At 47.2% G+C, this 26,857-nt stretch overlaps 1 protein-coding gene across 1 annotated transcript; it reads right to left on the bottom strand.

The window, feature by feature from the left end:
- Nucleotides 1-3,498: 3,498 nt before the first annotated feature.
- Gdnf (glial cell derived neurotrophic factor) lies at nt 3,499-26,551 on the bottom strand. Its single transcript, XM_057789861.1, has 3 exons — nt 26,454-26,551; nt 21,823-21,999; nt 3,499-5,904 (listed from the first exon to the last, which is right to left on the bottom strand). The coding sequence occupies exons 2-3, from the start codon at nt 21,971-21,973 to the stop codon at nt 5,420-5,422; spliced, it is 636 nt and encodes a 211-aa protein (XP_057645844.1). The 5' UTR covers nt 21,974-21,999; nt 26,454-26,551; the 3' UTR covers nt 3,499-5,419.
- Nucleotides 26,552-26,857: the final 306 nt, after the last annotated feature.

Raw genomic sequence — 26,857 nt, forward strand, 5'->3', positions numbered from 1 at the left:
CTCATAAGTGGGTATTAGACACAAAAAGCAAAGGATAACAAACCTATAGTCCATGACCCCAGAGAAGCTAGGTAACAAGAAGTCCCTAAGAGAGACTTATGTGGATCCCCCTGGGAAGGGGAAATAAATAAGATCTCCTGAGAAAATTGGGAGTGTGGGATGGGGGAAGAAGGGAGGGTAGAAGTGGAAGGAGAGGGAGGGTCGGAGGGGAGGGGGAGGAGATAAGGGAACTAGAACATGAGGGAACTAGATGGTGAGATGGGGGAAGAACAGAGAGGGAGAACAAGGAAAGAGATATCTTGATTGTAGGAAACACCATAGGGCTAGTGGGAAACTTCACACCAGGAATTTCTAGGAATCCACAAAGATGACCCCAGCCAAGACCCTAAGCAATTGTGAAGAGGATGCCTGAACTGGTCTTCCCCTGTAATCAGATTGATGGTTACCTTAATTGTCATCATAGAACCTTCAACCAGCAACTGATGTGAGCAGATACAGAGAATAGCTAAGCACTGGGCTGAGCTTCTGAAGAGCAGTCGAAGAGAGGGAGGAGCAATAATATGAGCAAAGGAATCAAGACCTTGATGGGGATACCCATGGAAACAGCTGACATGAACTAGTGTGAGATCACTGACTCTGGACTGACAATGGGGAACCTGCATAAGATCAAACTAGACCTTCTGAACGTGGGTGCCAGTTGTGTGGCTTGGGTAGTTTGTGGAGACACTGGCAGTGGGACCAGGATTTATCCCTAGTGCTTGAACTGGCTTTTTGGAGTTCATTCTTTTTGGAGGGATACCTTGCTCAGCCTAAATATAGGGGAGAGGTTCTTGGTGTTGCCTCAAAGTGATGTGCCACACTGTATTGACTCCCCATGGGAAGGCTTACCCTCTCTGAGGAGTGCATTGGGAGTGAGGTAAGGGAGAAGACAGGGAGAGAGAGAGAAGAAAGGAAGGAGTGGGAACTGAGATAGGTATGTAAAATTAGAAAAGATCATTTTTTAAAATAAGTTAATTAATAAAAAAAGAAATCATTTTATACATCACATATGTATACTAAGAAATGGTGTGTTTACCTGAATTTAACTTTAGCAGGACAGCCTGCTTGTATTTTATCCGAGAACCCTATTCCGTGGTGTCTTTCTTTCTGCCCCTCCTCTTATCTGTTGCTCCTGTCAAGGCGCTTTCTACCTACTTCCGTCATCGTGTACCCCCTGGGGAGTGTTGCCGGCTGCCCCCAAGCCCACAGTCTTCAGTCCCATCTCCATTACAATCACCTGCTGTGGCCTGGCATGAGTGGTTATGTGTGACTAAGTGTGTGTTTTCCCTTATTTCCCCAACTCTCTGTTTATTTTCAGGGATGACTTGGCGGCATTTGGTTTTAATTTCATTCAGGATGAAGATGAGTTAACTATTGCGTGGGATTACAGTAGCAATCCTGCTAACGTGTCTCGACAAGACACTCAGGATTCAACATGTCATCACCCAGTGGAAAAAAGCCAGAGGCCCCTGGCTGAGACCTGAGTCCCTCTCTGCCATTTGCAAGGGTGGACCATGTTTTGGTACTGGCCACGTCTCAGGTTCCCTTTTCTGGGGGATTCTGCTTCCAGAGTGAACCAGTTGGGGCTCAAACAGAAATCTGTGTAGGAGATGCTCTTTTTGGTTTCCAGTCTCAGGTTCAGAAAGTGATGAGATTAAAGGCACATGCCACCATGCCCTGCAGGAGTGGACCCTTTATTTTGAAAGTGATTTTAAGCCTGCTTCACTTGGCACTCACCCTAGATTCCTTGCCCAACACTGGAGAAAACCCTCCTCAGATATTATGATCACAAGCCACGTGAACTTGAAGAGCCTGGTGTCAGGGAGAGAAGCTCCTGTCTGTGGACCACACCTGTGAGGGAGGCAGCTGCCAGACTGGGGCAGCATGACCCTGGTGAGAGAGTCACACGGGATGGTGAAAGTTCCCCTTTTGATTTTTAAGGATTTCCCAGCTTTCAACACACTCACTCTTCTTGGTTGAATGTGGTTGAATTTCCAACGTTGGCCACTGGTTGTTTTGTTTTTCTTGGTGAGCCAGAAACCACAATGCCCAAATATACCAAATAGTGTGTGTGTGTGTGTGTGTATGTAAGTGTGTGTGTGTGTGAGAGAGATCTATTCCTTTTATTCAATCCAGGAAGATCACAGGTCCTCTCTAGTCTGTTCCCACCAGAATGCAGTAAACTACACCTATGTGCACAGTTCGAACAATTCTGCTACTTTCCCATGGAGTATCAGGGACTCTGTCTAGGCTCTTGTTTGCCTCAGGGTCTTGCATAAATTGCTATTTCTGCTGGGATGCTTCTGATTGGTTGACACAACTTCTTATATTTAGTCCCAAGGTTACCTCTAAGTGGGCTCTACTGTTATTTTTGATTCCAGTATTCTGCTTGCATTCTTGGTAATACCCATCATACAGGTCACTACAATATTGAATACCGTGTCTTCCTCCAAATAAAACCTCAGTTCTTCAAGACCAATAATTTACTTTTTTATCTATTTATCTATTCACTGCCTGCCACTTTTAATCTCCAGTGTTCTGTACGATGCCTGGCACAATGTAGGCACACCATGAATATTTGTTGAATGAATAAATGAAGAACAACTTTGCAAGCCTTCCCCCCACCTGAGTAGTTACTGGTTATGAGGAGTTAATGAGCGTGGTCATTGACCAACCACGGCACTGAATGGTGGTGAAGGGCACAGCTCTCAATCAATATCTGATGTCTGCCTGGCCCAGCCAGAGTCCACTAGCATTTGAGGAAATAAATACAAAGGTACAGGAAGCAGTAGAAATGAGCTTTTATTTGTAAAAAGTTACAAAATGATATTGTACAAAAATAAAGTCTGTAGAGAACTTTGGTTGTATAACACAAACGACCGAGACAGATCAGGGAGATCAGAACTTCCAAAGAAGCGTGCTCCTTACTGTGTTAGATGGTGATTACAACAATAACGAAAAAAAAAAATCACCAACTTTACCCTTCTGTGGACTAGGCGGAGCAGCTTGCTCCCATTAGAACCTGCTTGCAGTGTGGAGATGACGCGAAGCAGAGACTCCCCCGAGAGCTGAAGGCTGTGTCTGAACCTGGAAATATCAGCTACCATGTCTACCAGGATTCTCAGAATTGAACAGAAGATCCTGAACTACATCTGAATCATGCCAGGCAGCTGAGGGCATCACCATTTTGAGCAGGAGAGGGTGAGAGCGCAGCCTTTGCCTCCATTTCCCAGTCCTGCAGAGGGTGTGGAACCATGCATAACTTGGGTCTTTAGGGCCATGGGTCAGGGAGGGGGATGTCCAGCAACTTTTACCTCTTGGCTACTTTGAAATTTTAACATGATTATTTGAGACAGGCCAATTGGTCCTACTTTGGGGGGTAGCAGCTACGAAGGAAGTGATTAATTAATTTCTGCATAAAATTCCATTTATGAAATGTGTAACAAGATCTAACATAGGACTCAAGGCATGACCTGTATGCCAGCTAGACAGGTACACTTTGGGGACAGTGAGAGGTGCCATTTTCCCATCTACTTCCTCTGCTCTACACAATGAGGGTAGGCCTCCTATGTCCTATGGCCTCTTTCTGTCAACCTTTCTTCCTAGAACTCGGTGGGTTGGAAGGGATCACAAATGTTGACCCCAGACGACAACAGACCTGGCAAAGGACAAGGCAGATGGCTTCTCCCTCCGAGATTCCCCATGTGCTTCTGCCTCTGTGCCCTCAGGGAGGAGGTAGGTGGGCAAGAACGGAGGCAGAGGTGCCATCGGGCAGGGCTAAACCTTGGCTACCTGGCAGGTCCTTCATTTCACTGTTAGGTGACTTAAGTCCAGGACGACCAAGGGGAATTCATCCTTCTGTATATGTGGCTCTGATGTCACACATGTGGAAGGGAAGCAGAGCTTGCGGCCTCTCTGCTCAGTGATGGGGCAACGGCACTGGGACTGCTGTTGAGGGGGCGGGGCTGAGATGCTCCTTAAACAGGGTGTAACTCAGCTGCTAGAGTCGCCTAGCCTGGATGAGGCCCTGAATTCCATGCCTAGAGCAGAGATGGGTGAGTTGTCTGAGCTCTCAACCCCACAGGAAGTCGGAGGATCAGAAAGTCAAGGTCATCCTTGACCAAGCAGTAAGTTCAAGGTCAGCCTAAGCCACAGGAGACCCTGTCCATAAAATGGGGGAAACCTGGGTCATTTAATGAGGGGTTGTCTTATAAAGGTAAAGTAAGTGATTTTTTTGCCCAGTGGAAACCCTTTTAATACTTTGAAGAGTATGGACCCTTGTTCCCAATTAATACTTCCTTTTGTCACCTTTTTTTTTTTTTTTTTTTGTATTTTGTGAGCACATATACTTTGGCACCTTTGAAAAGAGACTTTAATAAATAAGGGAAGAAGAGAGAAATTCATTAGTGAATGGTAATAAATAACAATAACTTAAATCTTAATAAATATCTTTTCTATATCTCTGTATCTGAAACAGATGCATTGCATCGAGTAGCTTCTCTGGTCACTGGTGACCACGCATAAACGGAGCTGTGTATGTAACGTCAGTCTCTGTAAACCAACAGGCCCCGGGGGTCTCCCTGGCGGTGGGGAGGGGCAGCTGGGGGCCTTCCCCACTAGCTCTCCTACCAGGATGCTGCCGAAAACCACAGCTTTCTTCCTGTTCCCGAGGACATCAAGGAAATGCCTTCTGGTTTGTTTTTAAGCAGGAGGACAGCCTTTTGGGTTCCTAGCCAACTTCTCCCTACCCCGTACACTGTGTTCAAATTCAACCACCAAGTGTGCCCCCGTCCCCAAATGCTGGATGTAGTCAACCTCAGGCCTCGGTTTTCAAACTCAAACGTTATGATCTCTTTGTACCTCTGCTTTTGTTCCCCCCTCCTTTCTAGGGTGTGAATCCGTTGAGTGACAGGAAAATACATCTTTCTTATTTTCATCAGAAAATGTAGTGACAAGAGGTGACACCAGAATCAGACATTTCCCTGGTGTCTTCAGACACGTGAGAAAGAACCACTGGCTTGGTTCTCTGCATGCATCGGCGACTCGGACTGCAATCGGTGACCATGGACTGTGTCAGTTAAACGCTGGCAACAGCTAAGCAGGGACGCCAGCCTTGAGCTTCTGGTGACATCACCTGCCATCCTGGAGTGCTCAGACGGCTGTTCTCACTCCTATCCAGTTGTCTGTAGCTGGGCCTTCTTCTACCAGGCTCCCACGATGGATGCCTTCCTCCTTCTCTTCCTCCTCTCCCTCTTCTTCCTTCTCGCCTCTGCCTCCTTGGTCCTCATCTTCCGTTCTGGGCAAACATTTCCTGGGAACCTTGGTCCCTTTCTTCGCACTGTAGCAGGAATGCAATACACAGCAGTCTCTGGAGCCGGAGTCAGATGCATCCACACCGTTTAGCGGAATGCTTTCTTAGAATATGGTAAACCAGGTTATCGTCTAAAAACGACAGGTCGTCGTCGAACGCAACCGGTCGGCAACATGCCTGGCCTGCTTTGTCACTCACTAGTCTTCTACTTCGAGATAAGTTTTTTAGTATTTTGTCATACATTGTCTCGGCCGCATCACAGGAGCCGCTACAATACCGAAAGATCAGTTCCTCCTTGGTTTCGTAGCCTAAACCCAAGTCAGTGACATTTAAGTGTATTGCAGTTAAGACACAGCCCCGATTTTTGCCCCTCTGGCCTCTGCGACCCTTCCCTCTGGAATTCTCTGGGCTGGCAGCTGCGGTCTGCCGATTTCGCTCTCTGCGAGGAAGCACCGCCGCTTGTTTATCGGGTGACCTCTTCAGTCTCTTAATGGTGGCTTGAATAAAATCCATGACGTCATCAAACTGATCAGGATAATCTTCAGGCATATTGGCTGTTCAACAAAACAGAAAACATCACATGAGACAACAATGATCATTTCAGGGAGTCTTCTGAACCAAAGCGTCCCTGGAACTAGCTAGAACTGTACCCCCAGCAAAGTGATCATCCGTTTATGCTATGTGTTCGGGGTGGTCCCCTAGAAGTAAAGGCTAAAATGTGCTGTCTAACACTTTGTGAAATATTGATGTCAAAAAGAGAAGAGTGTTGACACGGTTCCTTGTAGGAAACAAGGCTTTAAGGGTGAGTTATTCGTCTGAATGATGTCTGCCAGGTTAAGCAAGTAGACAGGTGGCTGTGACCAGGGTGGCATCTAAGGTCCTGTTTCAAAGTCTTGAATACAGCTGTCATTCAAAGAAACCCTCTCAAACGCTTTCTGAAATGCAAACACCTGGGTGTCCTGGTTTGGGGTGGAATGGAGGTGCCTGCATTTTCTCAGGCTGTTGCAGAATTCTGGTGTATGTGAGCATCAAAGCAAACTGAGAAACTAGAGACTGAGGAAACGTGATGTCTTTTGACTTTGCTACTTTGCTATAAGTTTACCCTGACTTTGCGTCACTGAGTGGGACCAGATTCACACAAACAAATGTCTTTAAAATTCAACTTCATTTTAAAACCCATCCCCCAAACCCAAGGAAATGGAAAGGCAGATTATATTTGTATTTTACTGACAAACAAATGGAACAACTCTAACAAAAAATATAGAATGATTTGAATATAAAGGAGAGGTTTTGGGGGACAGATGCAGCCTTAGGTCTAGGGGTGAAGCCAGATATGGCTGCAGCTGCCACAGGGACCTCACTGTGGGGTTATAAACAGGAAAAGAGACCCCATGGAGGAGAGAGGAGAGCACACCAGGATGTTTGAGACTTCTGGGGAAGACACGGATTTACAATCTGAGATTCTGAGTAGTTCATTTTACCTTGGATGAGGAACTAAGGGAAAATAGTATGTGGAGTTAAGAAGTCAGCACGTGTGTCTCCTTTAGTTCCTCTGTCTTATTTTGAGATATGATTTACTAAACTTGGAACTCACAGGGTTACCCTGGTTGGCCAGCAGGACACAGGGACCCTACCATCTCCACCTCCCTCAGACTGGGGCCTGGGATTGGCAGGCGTCTCTCTGGTCATAGGTTTTTATGTGACTGCTGGAGGTTGAACTCAGGCTCATGTCTTCATAGCAAGCCCCTTATCAGCTGAGCTAGCGTCTCAACCGCCCTCACCACTCTGCAATCTGCTTCCCAGTCAGTGGTAAACTCTTCAACTCAGATCACTTGCCCTGTCTGCCCAGAGTGCACCGAAGTTTGCTGTTGCCCTCATCTAAGAGCCGAAGCCCCAACTGGCAGAAAGACTGTACCTATCCCGGCCTCTGCTGTGCCCAGCCGTAGTCATCTCTGACTGCATCTGACTGTATTCATTCTCTCTTTCTCTCTTCCCGATGTTTGCTGGCATTTGAGGGACAGGGCATTCCTTGCTTTAGGAAGCTGTCTTGTCCACAGGATGTCTAGCTGAGTCCCTTGCCTCTGCTCAGTTCCTGATGGCTAATCTAGGTTGTCACCTTGACACACTTGGGGAGAAGGAACCTCAACTAGAATGATTTCCTCTATCAGTCTGGCCCGTGGGCATATCTGTGGGTCCCTTCCCTTCCCTTCCCTTCCCTTCCCTTCCCTTCCCTTCCCTTCCTCCTTCCTTCCTTTTTTTTTTTTTTTTTGTGAATTGATATAGGAAGGCCCATCCTGTGGGCAGAACTATCCCTAGATGGGGGTGGGGGCTGAGCTATATAAGAAAGGAAGTTGAAGGTGAGGCTGAAAGCGAGCCAGTAAGTAGAGTTCCTGCGTGGTCCCAGCTTCAGTTCCTAGTTTCTGCTTTGCTTTCTCCTCTCAATGATGGAATATAACCTATGAAAGAAGTAAACCCTTTCAGCCAGATATCTAGCACAGCAACAGAAACCCAAGCTATAGAACCACTCTCCATCCTAATAACAAAACAATGAAAATGTTTCTAGGCTTGGCCAAATGTCCTTAGGGTCTAAATCACCCAGACCAAGAAATACAGCTTAAACACGGGCCTTCGTAGGGCTGCCTCTGCCTGGGCCACTACCCTTCACAGTACCATATACCCTCTCACATCACCTTTAAGTATATCCTTGATGGTGACGGACTCAGTTACTGGCTGACCTCTTTGTTGAAAATGCAACTCCTCCCAAGCCTCTAGACCCTCCACCCTGTTCTTCTACCCCTGCTGTAATTCCCTGTGTGCTAACACCATCTAACTTGGTCTTCTTTTTCATTCGTTCTCTGTGGTCTCTAAGAGGATAGAAATACAATCATACAGAAACTGTATGTGCTTCTGTTTTTGGTTTTGCCTTGAAGTCTAGGTTGGCCCACATTTGCTTTGCACCCTTTTGGACTTCAAACTTGAGATCCACTCCGGCAGGAACTGATGGAGTACAAACAAGTGGGGTAGAATTCTGAACCAGGAGGCCCTGATAACAGAATGAGGTTACTTTTAGAGGGGAAAAGAAAAGTTTTAAGATGATACTATGGCTTCTATGGAAAACTGCGTCTTCATGAAATGAAAGGCTCTAAAATATCTCAGATCTTGTGTGGGGACGGGGGAACTGGTGAAGCCCTGAGCAGCACGGATACTTCAGACCTGAGAGGAGAAAAATCATTTTCCCTCCCCCCCCTTCGAAGCTTAGGCCTATGGCCTCTCAGGCATATCTTCCATAAGAGGAGGACCAGACACAGTTCCAGAGACTGGACCCAAAGAGGGTGCTTGGTTCCTATTTCCCTAGAAATGTTTTCTCAGGGCACTTCCTTTAGGGAGTTTTCTTAGAAAGACATCAGTTCCTTAAATTATTCTGCTTTAATAATATGGAAAACTGCTTATTTTCAAAATGATCTGAGTGTGCTTTTTGTTATTTATTTCACAAATAGTGAAATTAGCGAGGAGAAAATAAAGTGTGTCTGTGTTTAGTTATAAAAAAACTTTTGTTTTTTCTTATATTTGTAAAAATGCTTAATTAGAAACCCAAACTTCTAAAATAGATATATTTGAAGTGACTAATTAAAATACAATGGTGCTTTTAATTTCTTAAAAAGGGTTCTGTTTAACAAAGGACTCACACTATGGGGTCTTTGACTCTGTTTAAAAATTTCCTAAGTAGACCATTAAGTTAAAAACCTGGGAGGATAGAAGTTAAGATTGATTACTAATCAGCTGAAGCGTAATCAAAAGGGAAGATGAAACACAAGAACTCCACAGACGTTAACAGTAAGACGTTGGAGTTACAAGAAGTCAAGTTTCCTGGTTTCAGAAACTTGTGAATTTACCCGTGACACAATTTCATATTATCTGAGTCTTGTGATGACCTGAACCAATACTCCAGGGGCAAAATTTGGCTCTAGCACCTTCAACCTTCTTAAGAAAAATTTCCCCATTTTCCGCACAGCTTTGCCACAGGCTCTATTTAGCAGATGCAACACGGGATGCTGAGTTAGGTTGGCATCTGAGATAAATACTGAGTGAAAATGATTAATAATTCCAAATCTAGCACGGGACAAATATTGTAATATTTGGGACACAGTTATGTCACTATGAGACAGTGCTTTTCTCATATTTTAAATTCCTCTTGGCTCTTCCACAGAACCAGGGAAGAGCCTTGGCAAAAAAGCTTCTTGTTCATCATGAATCCATACTCAAACCCGCACATGTACAACACAGAGTGAGCTCCAATGTGGCCCGCGGACTTGGGGAGACTGCAGCAGATACCATTCAAGTGAGGGGTATTGATAGCACGGGATGTTGGTGGCAGAAGGCATGCGGGAGATTTCTGTACCTTCCTTTCAATTTTGCTGTTATCTTACTTAAAACCACAAGCAAACAAACAACATCAACAACAAAAGTGGAGGTGATGCCCGCCTTTAACCGCAGCACTCTGGAAGCAGACGCAGGTGACGTTCTGGGAGTTTGAGGCCAGTCAACCCTGTTTGCCTAGTGAGTTCCAGGCCAGTCAGAGATTCTTAGTGAAACTCTGTCTCAAAACAACAAAAGCAAACAAAACAACAAAAGGCCTTACTGTCCCTGGGACACACCGGTTCAATGCACTGAACTGAAGGTTTAGCTCAGGACTCCTCTTTTGATGGGGAGTCTCCCTTTCACATAGATGCTAAGAAGGAATGCCATTTAAGCCCCAGCTCCAGGTTTTACTGGACTCTTTACTGAGCTGAAGGGAAACTTTTTTCTTTCATATTCTTAAAAAAAAAAATGAACAAACAACAGGTGTCAATGTGGAAAGCTTTACATATGTAAATTGTGGGCTTAAGAATAATCATAAATGAGGATTAAACATCATATTTTTCAAACCATGAGTTGAGTCAATTTCTAGTTCCAGGCTTTTGGGTGCCTCTGAGTTTCACTTGAAGAAACAGCCCCGCTTTATCATGCTTAGAGTTTAGGGGATGTTAGTGGCCAAATGATTCTGTAGAAGGGTGGTGGGCAAACCTCACTGGCCTGTTCTTAAGAAGGCTACAGAAACTTCTAGCCTCATCCAGGCAAGTAGCATCCTACCTTGAATTCAGAGGCCCACAGCTGTTTTAACTGGCTAGGACTTCACTGAGCTGAGGGGCTTGGTTTAGATTCTCTCCTATACTATAACCTAAAGGCACAACATGCTCTCATCCTATGAAAAGTTACAGAATGTGAGCGCTACAAACATCCCTGCCAATACTAACTTCCATAAAATGCTTGCAAACCACAAAAGAAGATGACCACGAGTTTAACAACCAAAAAGCAAAATAAGATAAAAGTAATGTAAGTAAATAGATAATGAAAGCAGATAGGTTGAACAGTTGCTTAGTTCCCAGATACGGTGTGGGAAATATGTCTGATTGAAAGCTAACGTTTCAAGATATCAAAGTTCTCAGTTGCTTGAAGTCATCCTTCAGAGTGTAACCAAATATTTTGGCATTGTTCTGTTTCAAATATTTTAACTCTGATGTGGCCTTTGTATAAACACTGCTATTTAAACAAATGAGACCTGTACGGGGTATAACTCTGGGAACAAACTGTTCATTACAAAGGCTTTGTCTCCCTCGATTATGGGGGAAAAATGGTAATGCCACCTTAAGAACTAAGGACTGGGATTGTCACTATTTTGTAAAGCCAACTGAATTTTTATAGGAATAATAGCAAAGGCTCTGAGCATTCCTTTTAACAGCTAAGCAAAAATAAATAAATAAATAAATAAATAAAATAAAATAAAAATCCAAAATTCAGAGTGTTGTCTTGGTTAACATGGTTAAAATGTCAGATTTTTCTTAAAAGCTGTAGGTCAGCCATATGTTAACCCAAAGGTCACTTTTGTATTGGTAGCCATGTGTCGTCTTCATGCTGGCCAGGCCAACATCTCAGCCAGCTGTTAGCCTATCCAAGCGGGAGGTAACCCCAAGTAGTCCACAAAACATGGGCATGCTACTCCTTCCTGCTCGGGAAGTGGACGCAGAGAACAGCGGAGGGTTTCTGCAGCTGTGTCTGTTCCAGGAAAGGGGGAGGGGCTGATCCTAGCACCATAGTGTCTCTATGAGAGAAGAGATTTTCCAGGCCAACATGAGACCTGCCAAGTGGCTAGGGAAGACACAGGCGCTGATCGTGTGGGAGGCTCTGCCTCTCTACCGCACTCTACAGCCTCCAGCTCGAGCTCGGACCTGCAAGGACAAACTGCTGAGCTCACAGAGGGAGCCAGGGCCTAGCTGGCAACACAGATAAGAAGTACTTAGAAGTCAGTGCCTGGAGGGCCTTGTCCACTTCTGAGATGGTGCTAGGCTTGAGGAGTGAAGCACCATGGGGTGCTCATGAGACACTGGGTAGTCAGTTGTGAGATGCAAAGTCTCCCATGAGAGACTATCCATAGGCCGAGGACAGGGAAGCACCCTGGGGAAGGGGGATTCGATCTGAAGTTCCTACCTCTACTGCAGACAAAGGATATATTGCCATGTAGGCTGAGTGTCTGAGAAATAGAAATCCTCTCTTGGGCATAGACATAAGCATATCCTTATGTGTGTCTACACACAAGCGCACACGAATGTTTATTTCTATGAAGACATTAGCCTAGGATCAGTATACTTTCTCAAGAATGACTAATGTCATTTCATAGGAACCAGTCATCTGTACCTTCCAGAAAGGTACAAGCACAATTTTCTTTCACTCAGTTTGAAAAGTTATTGCAAGAAGTATGCAGCTATTATTACATTAAAGTTCTTCATATTGCAAGGTTTTCTTAAGTGAGGCCTTAAACAATAGCTTCCTTGAAGCACGTAGCATAGAATCAGGGTGGAGAGGTTGCTTAGTCTCACAGGGTGAAGGGGAAACCTGACGATACTGCTGCCAAGCTGTGAGAAACTGGACATTTCCATACACCTCCTTACAGACCGGAAAGGCTCAGGGGAGACGTGTTTGCTCTTGACCCATGTGGTTAGTAAGTAGAAATTTGGCTGGTTTAAAGATCAGTGTAGGTCTTGTCCTGCACGATGCCTTTTTGTTTCTAAGTAAAAAGTCTACTGCTCTGTAGCTTTTTAAAGTCTGGTGGCAGAGGGAAATTAATGCAGAAACAAGGGCGAGATGTGCCAGTTCTGAGACTTGGAACAGGAAGTGGGAGATACACCTGCTATGGGAAAAGTCCGGCATGAACTCAAGTGCATTAAATAGATCTCAGAGTTAGGCCACCATGGGCCACAGAACAACGAGTCTCTGAGAAGGGACAAGCCATGCCTTTTGGGGGCACCACTCTCTCGTCTTGTTCTTGTATATCACTCTGAGGCAGATCTGCCAATGTCCCAGTCGCAACCGGAACACCAGCAGCCAGCAGTGGGGGCAGATTCAGACAGAGAGGCCCCGTCTCCGGAAGCTTCTCAGGCTCAGTCTGGCACCAGTGACCAAGCTCTTGCTGCAGAGTTGGAGAAGATAGAGACTGAGATTCCAGGCCGGGGTCAGTCCCTGACCAGCATGTGACCTTGGACAAGTGGCTTAGCCATCCTGAGGTCAACTTGCTGTCCTTTGGGGCGCCCTCATTCTGAAACCCTAAGATGTGATCAGTTTCAGCTTTGGCCAGAAAGTGCTAACAGGTATTGGCTTCCAGCCACCTATGCAGGGAGCAGCATTCAGCTCAGCTACCATTGTTAGCTTCCGTGCCCCTACACCGTGAAGTTCCACAGAAGGTATTCTGGGATCTAGAAGGCCTCATCACTTTACCTCCTAGCTCAGCTGAACCTGTCTGTGAAATTTAAAATAATCATTGCCAACCTTCTACTAAACCAATCCATGTTCTTACTGAAGAGAACCAGAAAGAAATGTAGAAAGGGCATTGTATTTGTACCACCAAATGCCCTGGCTCCAGGCATTGTCAAGCCTGAGTTTCTACCTGAGGAGGCCATGTTGATCCTATTAGCCTCTGAGGAGATGTACTGTAATAACCTGTTCTAGTCTGTCAGCCTCTGTCACTCAAAAGCCAGGTACAACTTCTTCAAGATCTTCAACTTTAACCCCTTTTGTTTTTGCTGTACCGACTCTGTTTGAGTTGTTCCCAGCTCCCTGCTCCAATGCTACAGTCAGTCATGGCAACTTGTCCGAGACCCAGAAGGTCATCTGTCAACTCTTGTTCTTGCTTGCCTGTCGGGGACCTCGGAAATGCGTGGCGAGACGGCAGAAAAATGTTCTGAGGAGTTCTGCATAGCTTTATCACTGTGCATTGTTTAAATGTCTTCATCTTATCACATACTTCAACTTAGAATAAATATATCAGAGAGCACTAAGTTCCAAATGCTGGACTACCTTCTTTTATCCAAGGACTGTCTTGCTCTCCTATTTTGGGTACAGAACAAATTAGCTATTAAGAGGCCACTCTTGGTTAAATCAGAAGGGACTCAGCAGCATCTGTTTTTCTGAAGCCACCAGCAACTAAGTCAATTCATGAAGCCAGTCTGACCCTCTCCAGAGTGACCATGCTCTTTTCTCATGACCAACAGTGACGCTGGCTTATTTAAAGAGTCTCCGCACTGTAAATACGCTAGTGTTTGGCTGTTGTTCTTTTAAAGCATTTCTGGATTCCCTCAAGGCAGAAGAAGACGACCAGTCAGAATGCACAGCACTTCAGAATACAGAAAAGGAGCACAGGGTATATTTTAAGGCTACTCGGGCAACCAATTTACCATTTTATTCAGCATCTGCATCTACTTTGACCAGCCCGGCACCTACTTATTAGTTATACATATTTTGAGCTGGTAGCCTACAACTCAACTAAGAAAACTTAATAATAACTACACATGAGCACAAACAATCAATAAAAACCCCAGTTGTGGAACAGTAGATTAATTTCATTATTCATATTCCAAGTGCTCTGATTTCTATGTATGAGGTCCATACTTTTATTACAGTAGTGATGATGGTTTTCCAGCCACACAGCATGGTTCCCTGTGGGGGAATGGCCATTCTCCTGCTTTTAAGTCAGGAAAATACCCACCAGGGTGCCCATTTGTCAGCTAATCCATGGACACCTGGTGTGATTAAAAGCACTTTACAGCTAGCAATAACTACCCCATGCTAATGAGCACGCGGCATGAGCTCTGGGGAAAAGAAAAAAAAAAGAAAAAAAAAGAGAAGACTTAAAAAATTAATTGTGCAAAAGAGCCACTAGGGAAACTGGTCTCTTGTGGTGTTATCAGTGGTAGCCGGCATTGGGGAGTGAGGGCCCTGGTGGAAAGTCTCCAAGGGGCCACAGGACTCTACAGCGCATCCTGAGCCCCTGGATCTTCCCCAGGGTAGAGGTGAGAAGTGAATTAAGGTAGCTCAGAGGGCCTTGGGGACTCCTAGGAGAACAAGAGGGATTAAGAGAAGATGGCAGAGAAGCAAAGAGGGTGAAAAAATCCACCTGAGCTTGTCTGGTGGATTCCTACAGCTCAGCGGTTCTCAACCTGTGAATTGGGACCCCTTTGGGGGTCAAATGATCCTCATAATACAACTCACAAAGGTTGCAAAATTGCAGTTATGAAGTAGCAATGAAAATGATTTTATGGTTGGGGTCACCACAGCATGAGGAACTGTATTAAAGAGTGGCGCGTTAGGAAGGCTGAGGACCACAGCCCCAGTTGGATATGAGGAAAGTGTGTCTATCCTGTCCGTGCGTTGACAGGAATTTCTAAGAGTTCAGGAAGACTTCAGAGAACTAGGCACAAGCATCATGTGGAGATAACTATATTTGCAAAACCTCAATGCTGCCTGCCTGCCTTCCTTCCTTCCTTCCTTCCTTCCTTCCTTCCTTCCTTCCTTCCTTCCTTCCTTCCTTCCTTCCTTCCTTCCTTCTTCCCTCTCTCTCTCTCTCTCTCTCTCTCTCTCTTTCTTTTTTTTTTTTTTTTTGCCATCAGACGAGTCACATGTGAGTGTCCTGGGGTAGCCTGTTGTAGTCTTGTGGTGTGGGGACAAGTGTGGATATGAGCTCAGGCTGCCCTGACTCAAAGTCTGATTCTGTGGTGCCCCAGGATGCTCTTCTCCCCATGATGTCCTAAGACAGGAACAGTCAACTCTACCTTTAGGTCAAGATCAACACAAGCAAAGGTTTGAGTTTGGAATGAATGGAAAGAAGGGTTCTATGAAGTCAATATAGTGTGTCTGTGATCATTCTTCACTGGTATTTATATCAGAGGCAGGGGAACAGAAACCACTGTGCATCTTCAGGAAAAGCACAGAAGATCCAGGACTGGATCTCACCACAGTGTAGACTCTAAAGCATGCATGACAGAGGACAGACCTTTGCCTAGGCTCTGGTTCAGTGATTTGTGGGCAGAGGGAACCATCAGTCTCAGGGGTGTGCGCTGCCTCTTCTGTGTTCCTAGAGATGCCTGACAATGAACCTTCTGAGCAGCAACAGACTCAACAGAGTGCCATGAATGGGGTTTCCTATATTCATCTGGAGGCACATGTACCCTGGGAGTATTATGAGACAGCTTTTGGCTGCACCGGGGTAGCTTCTTGGGGTTTTGTCTATTCCTCCAACTTCACATCTGCTTTGTCTCTCAGGCCTGTGGTGGCCCTGCTGATGACCCCCCCAGAGCCTTATTAGCCCTTCTGGTTCCTGACTGTGTAAGGGGAACTTCACACCCATAGTTCTGACTTCATAGTGAGGATCGTGCCAACTAATGACAATTCAGACATAGTCAATTTAGGATCACGTGGTGTTAGGTGCTTCTGATTCAAGATTACAGCACCCACAAACAGAGTCGTTCAAAGAAATTTACTTGAATCTAGCCACATAGAAATAGTCAGGTAAGTTCCAACTGAGGAGCAGTCAGAAAAACGATAGACAAAGGAGGCCTTCCCCCCAAATGTCAGTATCAAGGGTTGCAAGAAGGGATTAAAGAATACAGGAGCCAGACAGTCATATGTACTATGCGATTCTAGGCTTAAAAAGTAATATAGACGACATTATCACCAGGACTGGTGAAGCTGGACTATTTGTTGGATAAGTGCCTTACACTGATATCAAATTTCCTGACCTTGTAGCAGATTTGTGCTTGTGCAAGACATTGTGTTATTCTTAGGACATATATGCTAACATACTTAATGTTGTGACTTTTGTAGTACCTTCTCAAATGGCCTGAAGGGAAAAACAAATGAGGCGTGTGTGTGTGTGTGTGTGTGTGTGTGTAGTTCCCAAATGGTCAATCAATGACATATAACTACTTAAACTCACAATAGAAGAATTTAGATGTCCACCTCGACGTGTAGAAGAAATAATTTTCAGTATTAATCATCTTCCCTATGGTACCTATTGAATGCAGCAGTTGGAGTCCCAGGCCTGGGCCATTTGGCCCCCACGCGACCATGGACTGTTTAAGTCATGCCCTTTCAGCTCCAGTATTTTCTCAAAGCCTCACAAATGTGGTCTTTGATGCTACCAAGCTAGCCAAAGTAGCAGATGTGTCCTAGTGGTGACCATACTTTGTTTCTGGAGTAGTCACCTCCTGTTGCCCCTGGCACTCATGTCTTGCCTCTACCTGAAGGTTGCCTGCCACCTGGCAGCAGGGGACTGATCTGAGAACAAGTGTGTTTCCCAGAAGTTCTCCTGAAAGTTTGTGCCCATTTTTTGGGAATCCTTACAAAAACACATGTGTCTGATGTGTTCTGATACGAGCTTTGAGATCATCAATACTGTTGCCTTAAACCTCATCAGGCCAGAAAGAGTCAGGAAAGGGACCAAGAGGAAATCTAAAACAGATTTTCCTGGAAATCTATGTTTTAGGGTTAGTTGATAGATTTTCAGCTACATACTTGTATTATTTTTAATCTACCAACCTAGAATCATAGTCTATGTTGAGCACTGGCTTTGGGACTAGATGACCACCTGAAGCTTGAAATATGCCTTCCCTACTTCCTAGACCTGTAACCTGGGACAGGATGTAAATAGAACTGATTATTTCGTCTATAAGATAGAGATAACCTTGTTCAGTAGAGCTCAAACTAGCTTGATTTTAGGATATTAAGTTATTTGCTCCAAACCAGGCTACTCATGTGGATAGTTAGAAGGTGCTGGGACACTAACTTTAGTAATGAGATGTATTTACATGCCCATGATGGTGAGTGACTTTATTTGATTGTGCTCATGCCTTGAAGCTTTTTAAAAATAAGAACGCAAAACTACAAGCCAAAAAATTGCTCATTCTGAAATCCCCACTCATGAGTACTGGACTAATATTTGCCACACAACAGCTGTATAGCGGAGGCCACCCACGGTCACCTGCTTGCTATAGAAAACGGGCAAACGCATTTTCCTAGATAGAGCACTCCATAATCACCTGGGGAGACATCTCCCAGTTCCCACCACTGCTTCAGTCCCTCTTCTAGCTCATGCCCACTGCTCTGTCTCCCTTATATCTCTGACTACACTTCCCTTATAGCATGGCCACAAGTTCTTCATGTTGCTCTCTGGTCTGGAATGTCCCCCTCCTTTTCCTTCCAAATACCCACCATTCAAACACGCCTTAAATCCCTTTCCTGGACTTTTGCTGTCCTGTTCTCTAAATCCCAGCAAGTACATTGCTAGGAATTCTTGGCGGCATGACTTTAGCCAAAGGATAGATGTATCTATCTGTCCACTAACCTTTCCACCTGCCTGTCTCCTTATAATTTACAACTAGATCCATGTTTGCCTTTTGGATGCTACCCATGTCTGGCATATGGGGGTTATTTAATATAAAACGGCTTCTGATGGAGCTCAAATGATTAATTACATTTTCATTAAGCGAAGGCCAAGATCACTGGATTTTAAAAAAACTGTCACACATACAGTAGGAAAGGAAATACCAGACATTTCCACTTTTGTGTTAGCTAACATTGACTCTTCTGAGCATAATGCTTAGGCTGATGGGCCAGTGCAGTCCTACGGCTGCTCAATTGTAAGTGAGCCCTGGAAGCATTTCTCTGAAGAACAGTTATTAGGGCTTGAGGAAGAAGATGCTGGTCTCAGATCTCAATGTATCAGTGTCCCCTAAAAGAGTCTTCCTCACTGACTTTAATTTCAAGAGCCCCTTTCCAAGAGCCAGGCCTCCTTTCCCTCTTATATAGTGAGCTACCTTTCCTACTGGCTCCTCCATACAGGTGGAAGCAGCGAGTGGGTGGTGCTTACCTATTTAGAGTTCCACATCTCAAAATATGAGATTTGGAAGTTTAAGACCATCTACTGTACTGTGCTGGGTTGGCTTCATTCAAGTTTTCAGTTTTAAAGTCAATGCTTATTCTAATGGCTTCTCTACATACAATTCATCCTTGTCTCTTACACCGGATATGATGGGACATGGCACCCAGGGCAGACACCCTTACCTAGTAACCTTGTGAGTTACGGTTCAGTTTCATCATGGTTTACATGACGCTTTTTATGGGTTATTCCCTGAAAGCTTGATCTACAAGATTGTTTCTACAGAAAACTTCATGTCCTGCTACCAAACTGACAGGCTGTAATCCCATTGTATTATAATAAGTTAGAAACCACCTGAACTATAAAAAATGAGAGCAATCAGTTTTAGTTATCGGTTGAAGACCATCCAAGCCCTATAGAGGTTCTCCCTTCCATACAAAATATATTTTAGTGGTTTGGGTGAACACTGCCCCCAGTATCCACAGACTTGTCTGCTGCCATCATGGATATCTGGCACTTTAGACTTCACCTTTTCAGCTCTCAGAAGCATCATTTCCCTGTTAGCTTTAAAGTGCTGTAGCATCTGTATATTGAGCACTACAGACACGACCCTGCACTTTCTCTAATCAGACAATGGCAGGAAGAGGCACAAATGAACAAAGGGGGTGAGAGACAAAGTCTTGGGTGCCTCCAAAGACAAACTGCAACCAAGTTTCTGAGTCAGTGTAAAATGGCCACGGACTGTCCATTTCATAGCCGACCTTAAGACAAGCCAGTCAGTTATTCTATTTGCATAGTCACGCCATATATGAATTCGGGATGCTCAGTTTGCAATGGACCCAGTAGCATGGATGCAGACCCAAGAGTGAATGTTCTGAGCGGATGGCCACAGCTCCGGGGTCCTGATGGACAGGGCTCATTGACTGTTAAAGCAACAGAAGTTCTTTTGCTTAATCACTAAATCCCAAGCACCCGAAGGAAATTATAGCGACCAAAATTTATAGCACTTTTTATGTTCAAATGAGATGAAATGACTTAATGTTTTTCTATACCAGACGTAGCCAGTTGCTCCACGTGCAGGATATAAATGTCAGCACTGTGGCAGGGGTGTGCCGACACCAGTTGAATATTTAAAGTCTGCACACTGTCATTATTTTGCCTTCCTTGCACTGACAGCTTGCTACTGAATTGAACATACCTGGAAAGAAGTCAGTTGGCTTAGAACACAGCTCAGTTTCTCTTGGGGTAATTTCTCTGTCTAGGCTCTACTGCATCTCTCCATGGACAAAGCAGATTTGGGTGTGTTCTGCTCTCTTGAACAAAATCAGTAGTCAGAATCTTGTGCACAGACGATGATGCATCATTTGAGAAAGGAGAATCCATTCCCTCTCATATCACCCTGGGCTCTATGCAGTCAATGGGATTCAGTGCTATCTTTCGTGTGTAGTAGCTGATTAACTCACAGAAGCTGTAGGTTTTCCTAGGGTGTTTTCAAACTATGGTGATACAACCTTGGATGGCCACTAGTCCCACCTGGAAAGCATCTAAAAGTTCCCACACCCAGGCTACACCTCAAACCAATTATATTAGACTCTTCTGGCATGAAGTCCACTACCATCCTAGAGGACTCCAGTCTCAAAGGATGGGTAAGCCAGGAGTATGGAGGCCATGGAGCAGACCTGGTTATTACTGGCACGTGGGAGAAGAAAGGCTTCTCTTTTGTGTACAATGGTAAACTGTTCATTGAGTTCTAAAGCCACTTACTTGTAAGAATTAATGGAAAGCTCAACCTAGCCATCCTAGGTAGGATACTTATAGAGTTGGCGATTACACCTCCAGGAACTAATCAGCTTGCAATCAAACAGTCATTGTGCTCTCCTCTGATGTCTGAATTAGAGAACTGTTATTATCTACCACTGTGTTCCTGTCCCTCTGGCCGGCCCTGTAGGAAAAGATGAATGAAGACAATGGCAAAGAGGGCATTTAGAATTTCTTCTGGAGAAATGTTTGTACACTCATCCTAAGCTTGTGATTGATGTGGAACTTTTTAAAGATGAGTTTACTCCGTTTATTGATGGAGAGTCTTGGGACTCATGCTTGAAATTCAGGGGGGTTAACTACATTCCATTTTAAACCCTAGATCACTCTAGAAATCCTTATAGAATTTTACCTTTGTGGAACTTGTGCAAGAAGCACGTCACATTTAATGTTTGCTTCCTAGTACAAGACCACAGAGTTTGCTTTATTTCAGTCCTGGGGCTGACTTGGGCTATAGTGCTTCCTGGATGGTTGGGTGGTCACGTCCACAGCACAGTTCAAGTGCAGAACATCAAAGTCAATAATTTTAGGGGGGTTGTGGGTGGGAATGAGTATTTTGAGAGCGTGTCTATTTTTCTGTTGTTACCTTTGTTGCCTAGATACTTTCCCACCCATCTCCATCACTTGCTATGTATCTATCTCACTTTACCCAGATGGGCTTCTGAGGAATGGAGCATAGGTTGTATCAAATCATGTCTGTAATTGCTTGCTTCTAGAACGCTAGCTTTTGAGTAGTAAACGGCAGGCTTGTTTTTAAAGTAAGAGTACCTTGTTCGTTTGTTCCTTTGCTTTTCTTTGAATTAGCATCCCGGGGTGTGTTCTGAATGCTTCTCTCTTTCAGCTCTGCTTGCTCTAGTCACCCTGATGTCTTCCTACCACAGAACTTTCCGGAACAGACTTGACGCTAGGCAGATGCTAGCTAGCCCTGGACACAGAGGCCCTTCTGGGTTCTCTCTGGCTGGGTTTTCACATATCCCCTTGCAGGTGGGGATGAAAATGCAAGAGGTTTTAGACTTAAGCACGGTGAGGCACAGTAAAACAGCGATACAAGAAGAAAAAAGAACGGGGGGGGGTGTCTTAGAGGGGCAGGGAAGAAAGGGGGCAGACAATGTGTGCTCTGGTGGTGTTTGGCTGTGATGGTGGTGGGAGATTTGTTGATGGGAATGATAAAGGGACATTATTCACAATCTTGGACAAAGGATCCCTTGTTGCTCACAAGAAAGGCACCTGTGACCCTTGGGCAGCAGCGGGCAGAGGAGTTCCCTTAAGGGTCTCAGCGCTCTTCCCCTTAGCCCGAGAGTGGGGAGGCTCACAGCCTTCACGACTGGCCCCGGGTGGCTGCATGCCTGCGTGCGTGCGGGTGCCCTGGGGTCCACTGATGATGGCCCAGGAGGGAGGGAACGGTTCTTACAGTCACTGGTCAGCGCGAAGGGTGCGCGGCGGCGGCCAAGGGAGCGGTCTTCGGCGGGCGCCTCGGGAAGCCTCTTACCGGCGGGCAGCGGGAAGGCGGACGCGGTGTGGAGCAACACCAGGCAGACAGCCACGACATCCCATAACTTCATCTTAGAATCCCGTCCAGCGGCGGCACCTGCGCGGGCGGGCGGCGTGGAGGAGAGAACCGCACCATGCAAGTTAGGCTCGGATGCCCAGGATCCCGGCGCTGCCCGCAGACCTGCTCTCAACTCCACGCTTCTCTTCCCGTACAGCTGCAGACCCGCGCTTACCCGAGCACCCATGGTCTCCTACTCTGACCCCCGTGCACCCCAGGTGCAGCCTGCATTCCCGACCCCGCCACTGCTGACCACTTCTCAGCCCCCCACTCTCCAGATCCCAGATTTTGGACGTAAACTTATACTGCAACTTCTAACTCGCTGCTTCTACTGGCGTGCGGCACCCTACAGTCCCTCGGGGGCGAATAGGGTAGCCCCCATCCGGCTGCCTTTGCCAGGCCCTGGACAGAAACCGTCCTTCCCCATCTGGCAGCTTCCATAGTTGAGCCCTGGAAGCCAGCCTTCCACCCAAGCAAGCAACAGCAAGGACTAAAATCAAGCTCACTCCTCTGTCCCAGGCTGGGCCCTTCCAGCTCGGTAGGATGCGGGCTCCAGTGCCCTATTTGCCGCCCACCCTTCAAACAACCCGAATAAATAAAAATTTAGTCACCAGAGCAAGTTAATGTGGAACTACAGACTTGGACCTGCGTAAAAGTGTCTGGGTTAAGTTACCTAACTTCGGAAGCATCGACTTGGCTTAAAATGCCAGTTCACTTCTCGGGATCATGAACATGAACTCAAGAAAAAGCTCAGCGAGGGCCCAATAACTTTTTAGCCGTTGCTAGTAGGCAGGGATTGCATATATCTTGGGTTTTTAAAAAATCTTCCATGGTATACCCGACGATGCTCTTGATTTATTTTTGCAGCTCTGTGAAATTTTGACTCTCACCCTTTCCCTCTCAACAGAGATTATGGCGTTCTGTGCCCTTAGCTACACCAGGACCACAGTTAGAATCCTGAACACTTTAGGAAGTCTCGGCCTTCCACTATTCAAAGTCCTTTGGACTCTTAGGCCTCATATCCCTAGAAAGGGGGGGGGCATGCAGTCTAGGGTGAGAGAGGTAAAAGGAAAGCCCTATAAACCTGGCAATAAGTCCTGATCAAAGAGCTGGGGGTGGGGGTGGGGGATGAGGAGGGAGATTAAGTCACCTAAAGGTACGGTGTTACTCTCTCCCAGTGTTCCAGAGTTGCGGGGGGCGGGGGCACTGCCTGGAGAGCACTCTCAAATCAGAAAATTCATGCATTTGATAAAATAACCTTGACATTTTCCGTGGGGGAGGGCAAAAACAGTTTCCAGGTAAATACCAAAACCAAAACCTCTAGGCACCATTCCTGTTAGTCTCCAGGCACTTCCCTCCCTCCTTTCTGGGGTACATCCTCCCGCCCCTCACAATCTCCACCCAGAATTCCAGTCTAGGCCCCTTGATAAGGCCACCAGGAAAGCGTTTAATTCGGCCACCACCTCCCACCGCCGCGGAGACGAATTCATTTTCCATCCCTTGGGCGTCTGTTGCCTCCGCAGCTGTTGGGCTCGGAGACTGGGAAACGACAGAACCACACAGCGCCGAGGTTCTGGCTGCGCGGACTGGCTTGTACACCACAGAGGAGGGAAAAAGACGCCTTTGATTCCCTCCCCGCGCACAGGCCCAGGAAAACTCCCAGGCAGTGCAAAGGCAATGCAGAGAGGCTCTTCGTGAGCCGGAGCTGGGGAAGGCGAGGCCTCCCGCCTCCGGGGTGCCAACTCTGCCAGCTCCCGGGTGCGTGCGAAATGGCTGGCGATCCCGAGCAGTAGGGAGGCGCGGGGTTAAGGCGCCGTCCGGGATCGCCGTGCCCGCCAGCAGGAAGCTGCGAAGGCACCAGATTTCCCTTCTGCATTAAGAGGGTTTTCCCCTTTTTCCCAGTTTGGCTCACGGAGGGCTTTTAAAATTGGATGTGAAGAGCCTCGGTCAGAAGTGTGGCGGGCGACGCTGGCAAAGGAGGAGAACACTGGAACATTCACTCTGCCTCGCCAAAGGAGGCTCTCCATCTCATCCTAGGCCGGGAGTCCAGGGCGCCCCGAAAGCGTTCCCCCCTCCAATCCCGAGGCGGAGCGGGCGCACTCATTACAGAGAGCCCCGGAGCACGCTCCTCTCCGAGCCATCTTTTAGTTGGTGGCACTTGCTTCTCTCCCTCCCCCCACCCCCGCTCCACACAGCCGGGTCTAAAGATGGGGTGTGCGTCTCCTAGGAGGTTCTTCTTAGGAATCTGTCTGGGCCCCGCCTCGAGGCAACCCTGCTTATCTTCCCCAAAGCCGCTCTCTTCCCCAAAGCACCGGCGGGACCAGTCCTCGCCACTCCTGGCCTTTGCCGCGCGTGCGAATAGCTTAAGGCACCGACCGACCCCTGCAGGGACCAAGCTTTCACTCCGAGGTTGGCTTTGCCAAATGACCCCTCGTTCTCTCTCGGGCTTGGGAAACGGGTTCCCCTCTCCATCCTGGACCAGCTCATCTCAGCAGGGCAAAATTATTGGTGCCGCGCACGTGGGTACCCGGTGGGTCCCAGGACTTTGGGTTAAAGGATGCGCGGAAAGCCGCGGTAGTGACTGCCAAACCGCCGCTCGCCGATTCTGAGTTCCCGGCACCAGGGGGCACCAGAAACCGCTCGGGCCTTGTAAGTGCTTGCGCGGCGGGTAGGCTGAATTGTCATTTTAAAATATAAAACCCTAGAAGAACCACTGTGTCTACCATCTATCCCCAAACTAACTCGGGGACCTGTGGGCGTCCTTATGCTAATCCTCACTTTTGAGGTTTCTACTCTCCCGCTCCTTTTCCCCATTCCCCCTCTCCGTGCTTCACCTGAGGTGGTTTCTTGGCAACCTGCTTTTAGACACCTTGATCCTCTGTCACAGAAACAGCTTTTGAAGTGGGTGATTGCTCCCGTCGCCAGCCAGTGCCCCCGCACCTTTTGGGGGGTTGGTAGGCTGGGAAGTTTGCTTGGGATTTGCTTTCTAGACCTGGAGGCGTGGGAGGAGAGTGCACTCTGAACTCGGGTGTTTCCTCTAGGGTCCGCACAGACATTACTAAAAGAGCTGTTGCCTTTATCTTCTGTGCTCAGTGTCCTCGACTAAGGACGCATTCTTTTACCACTCCCCCATAACTGACCAGCCCAAGATGGAGAAAGGGGGGGGGTGCTTTGGAGAAAGGGGGAAACATGGGATGATTCTGGAAGGCAAATCAGAAGGGGTCCGTTTGTTAGAATTCTAGGCCCAGGAGCACTTCAAACTCTTACAACAGTAACCTAGAGACGCTGCGGGCTTCCTGGACGCTAGACACTTGCCACTTGTTTAAAAGACACCTCCCCCACCAAAGCGCAGAGAAACGGAGTGGGCATGGACAGGGCAAGAAGGAAACAGCGAATCCCTCTTGGAAGGCTTGGTGGGAGGAGGCGCACGCTCATGGGGGTTAGTTGGATTGCCCCAAACAAACACAAATTCAAAATACGGAGGAAGCGAGAGTCTGGCGCTCTCTCACACATTCCCTGAAGGGACTGGCAGAGTTGCATTTATCCTGGTCAAACAGCACAAACTTGGCGAACTCCGGGCTTGGGCATGCTCATCGGTCCTGAAGGCAGATCCTGCCACAGGCAAATCTCCAGGCAGAGGAACCCTGATTCGTGGGTTCCTTTTCCCTGGGTGGGGCTGGAAACCAACCCATTCAGGAATCTACACTTCCAAGTGGTACAAAGTAGTGTGTGTGTGTGTGTGTGTGTGTGTTGGGGGGGCGGGGGGAGCGGGGGATTTCTTGGGGGATAGAGACCCAGAGTCGCTGGAGAGAAGAGATAATTAAAACAAGCACCTCGAAGGCCTAGCGGAGACCTGGAAGGCTCTCAAAAGTCTTTCGAGACAGAACCCCGGGCCGTGTCGCTGTCAGGAGCCCTTCTCCTAATCTCGATCCGCATAAGGGCATTAACAAAGTACTAGCAAAAGGCCCGAGAAGGGTAGGCATGTAGCTTTGCAAGATTTCGCTAGAGGAGGTGAACCTCTATTTTTAGGTTCACAGCACCTTTGCAGCCCTCCTTCCCCGAGCTTAGCTTTCTTCCAGAACAGACCGAAACAAGCTCAACAGTAAGTTACACTCCGAGCTATGATAACGCTGCAGTTGCACTCTGGAAAAGACACTGGCCGCTGTGGGTTAGTGGATAGCCAAGTTTTCCACGGTTCCAGGACCGCACAGAGCAGCGCCCTACCAGGGTGGGTCTTGGGAATAGCCCCCAGACCTCCAGCCTTTCAGGGTTCCAGGGCACTAGGCGCTCCATAGATTTTTTTTTCCCACGCGGGAAAGAGAACGTACCCTCGGCAAGTCTAGCGTTCCTCGGATCAGCTTGTCTCTTGAGCTCCGGCTAGCCTTCCTACTTTACACTCAGTAGCCCGCTTGGGGTTCAGCCGCGCCCTTCTGCCCTCAGACAACACCGTTGCCGCCCGCCAGGTCCCCTCCAGCATGCTTCTCCCTTCTTACCTCGGATCCGGTCTCCGTAGACCCCCAGTTGGACATTAACTCCAAGTGGCCCGAATCCCAGCCAGGAGACCCATCCGGACCGCGGGCAGGAGCGCGGGGCCCCGCCCAGAAGGTCGGGATCAAGAGTACGCAATCCAGGGGTCGCACCGGACAGCGAGGACACGCAGGAGGCGGCGGCCACCGTGCCAGCCGCCGCCGCCGCCGCCGCCGCCACCGCCACCGCCGCGAGGAGCGAGAAGGCTGCCGACACCTCCCACACCGGCCTCCTGGACCCCAAAAGACCAAGTCTGAACTGCAGCCCCTGCTGTGGCTGAGGGGTGACACGGCTGCGCGCGTGGAGCTCTGGGCTGGAGCTGCACGGGGCTGGGGCGCTGCGGGTGGCTCAGAGGCAATCGCCTCACTCT

Source organism: Chionomys nivalis, chromosome 15 (assembly GCF_950005125.1).
Source record: "Chionomys nivalis chromosome 15, mChiNiv1.1, whole genome shotgun sequence".
NCBI lineage: Eukaryota > Metazoa > Chordata > Mammalia > Rodentia > Cricetidae > Chionomys > Chionomys nivalis.

Excerpts from the sequence above, each read along its gene's own strand:
- Gdnf (XM_057789861.1), bottom strand. The coding sequence starts at position 21,973 with ATGAAGTTATGGGATGTCGTGGCTGTCTGCCTGGTGTTGCTCCACACC. Across the intron at positions 5,905-21,822 it reads CTTCGCGCTGACCAGTGACT|CCAATATGCCTGAAGATTAT; the intron begins GTAAGAACCGTT and ends TTTGTTGAACAG.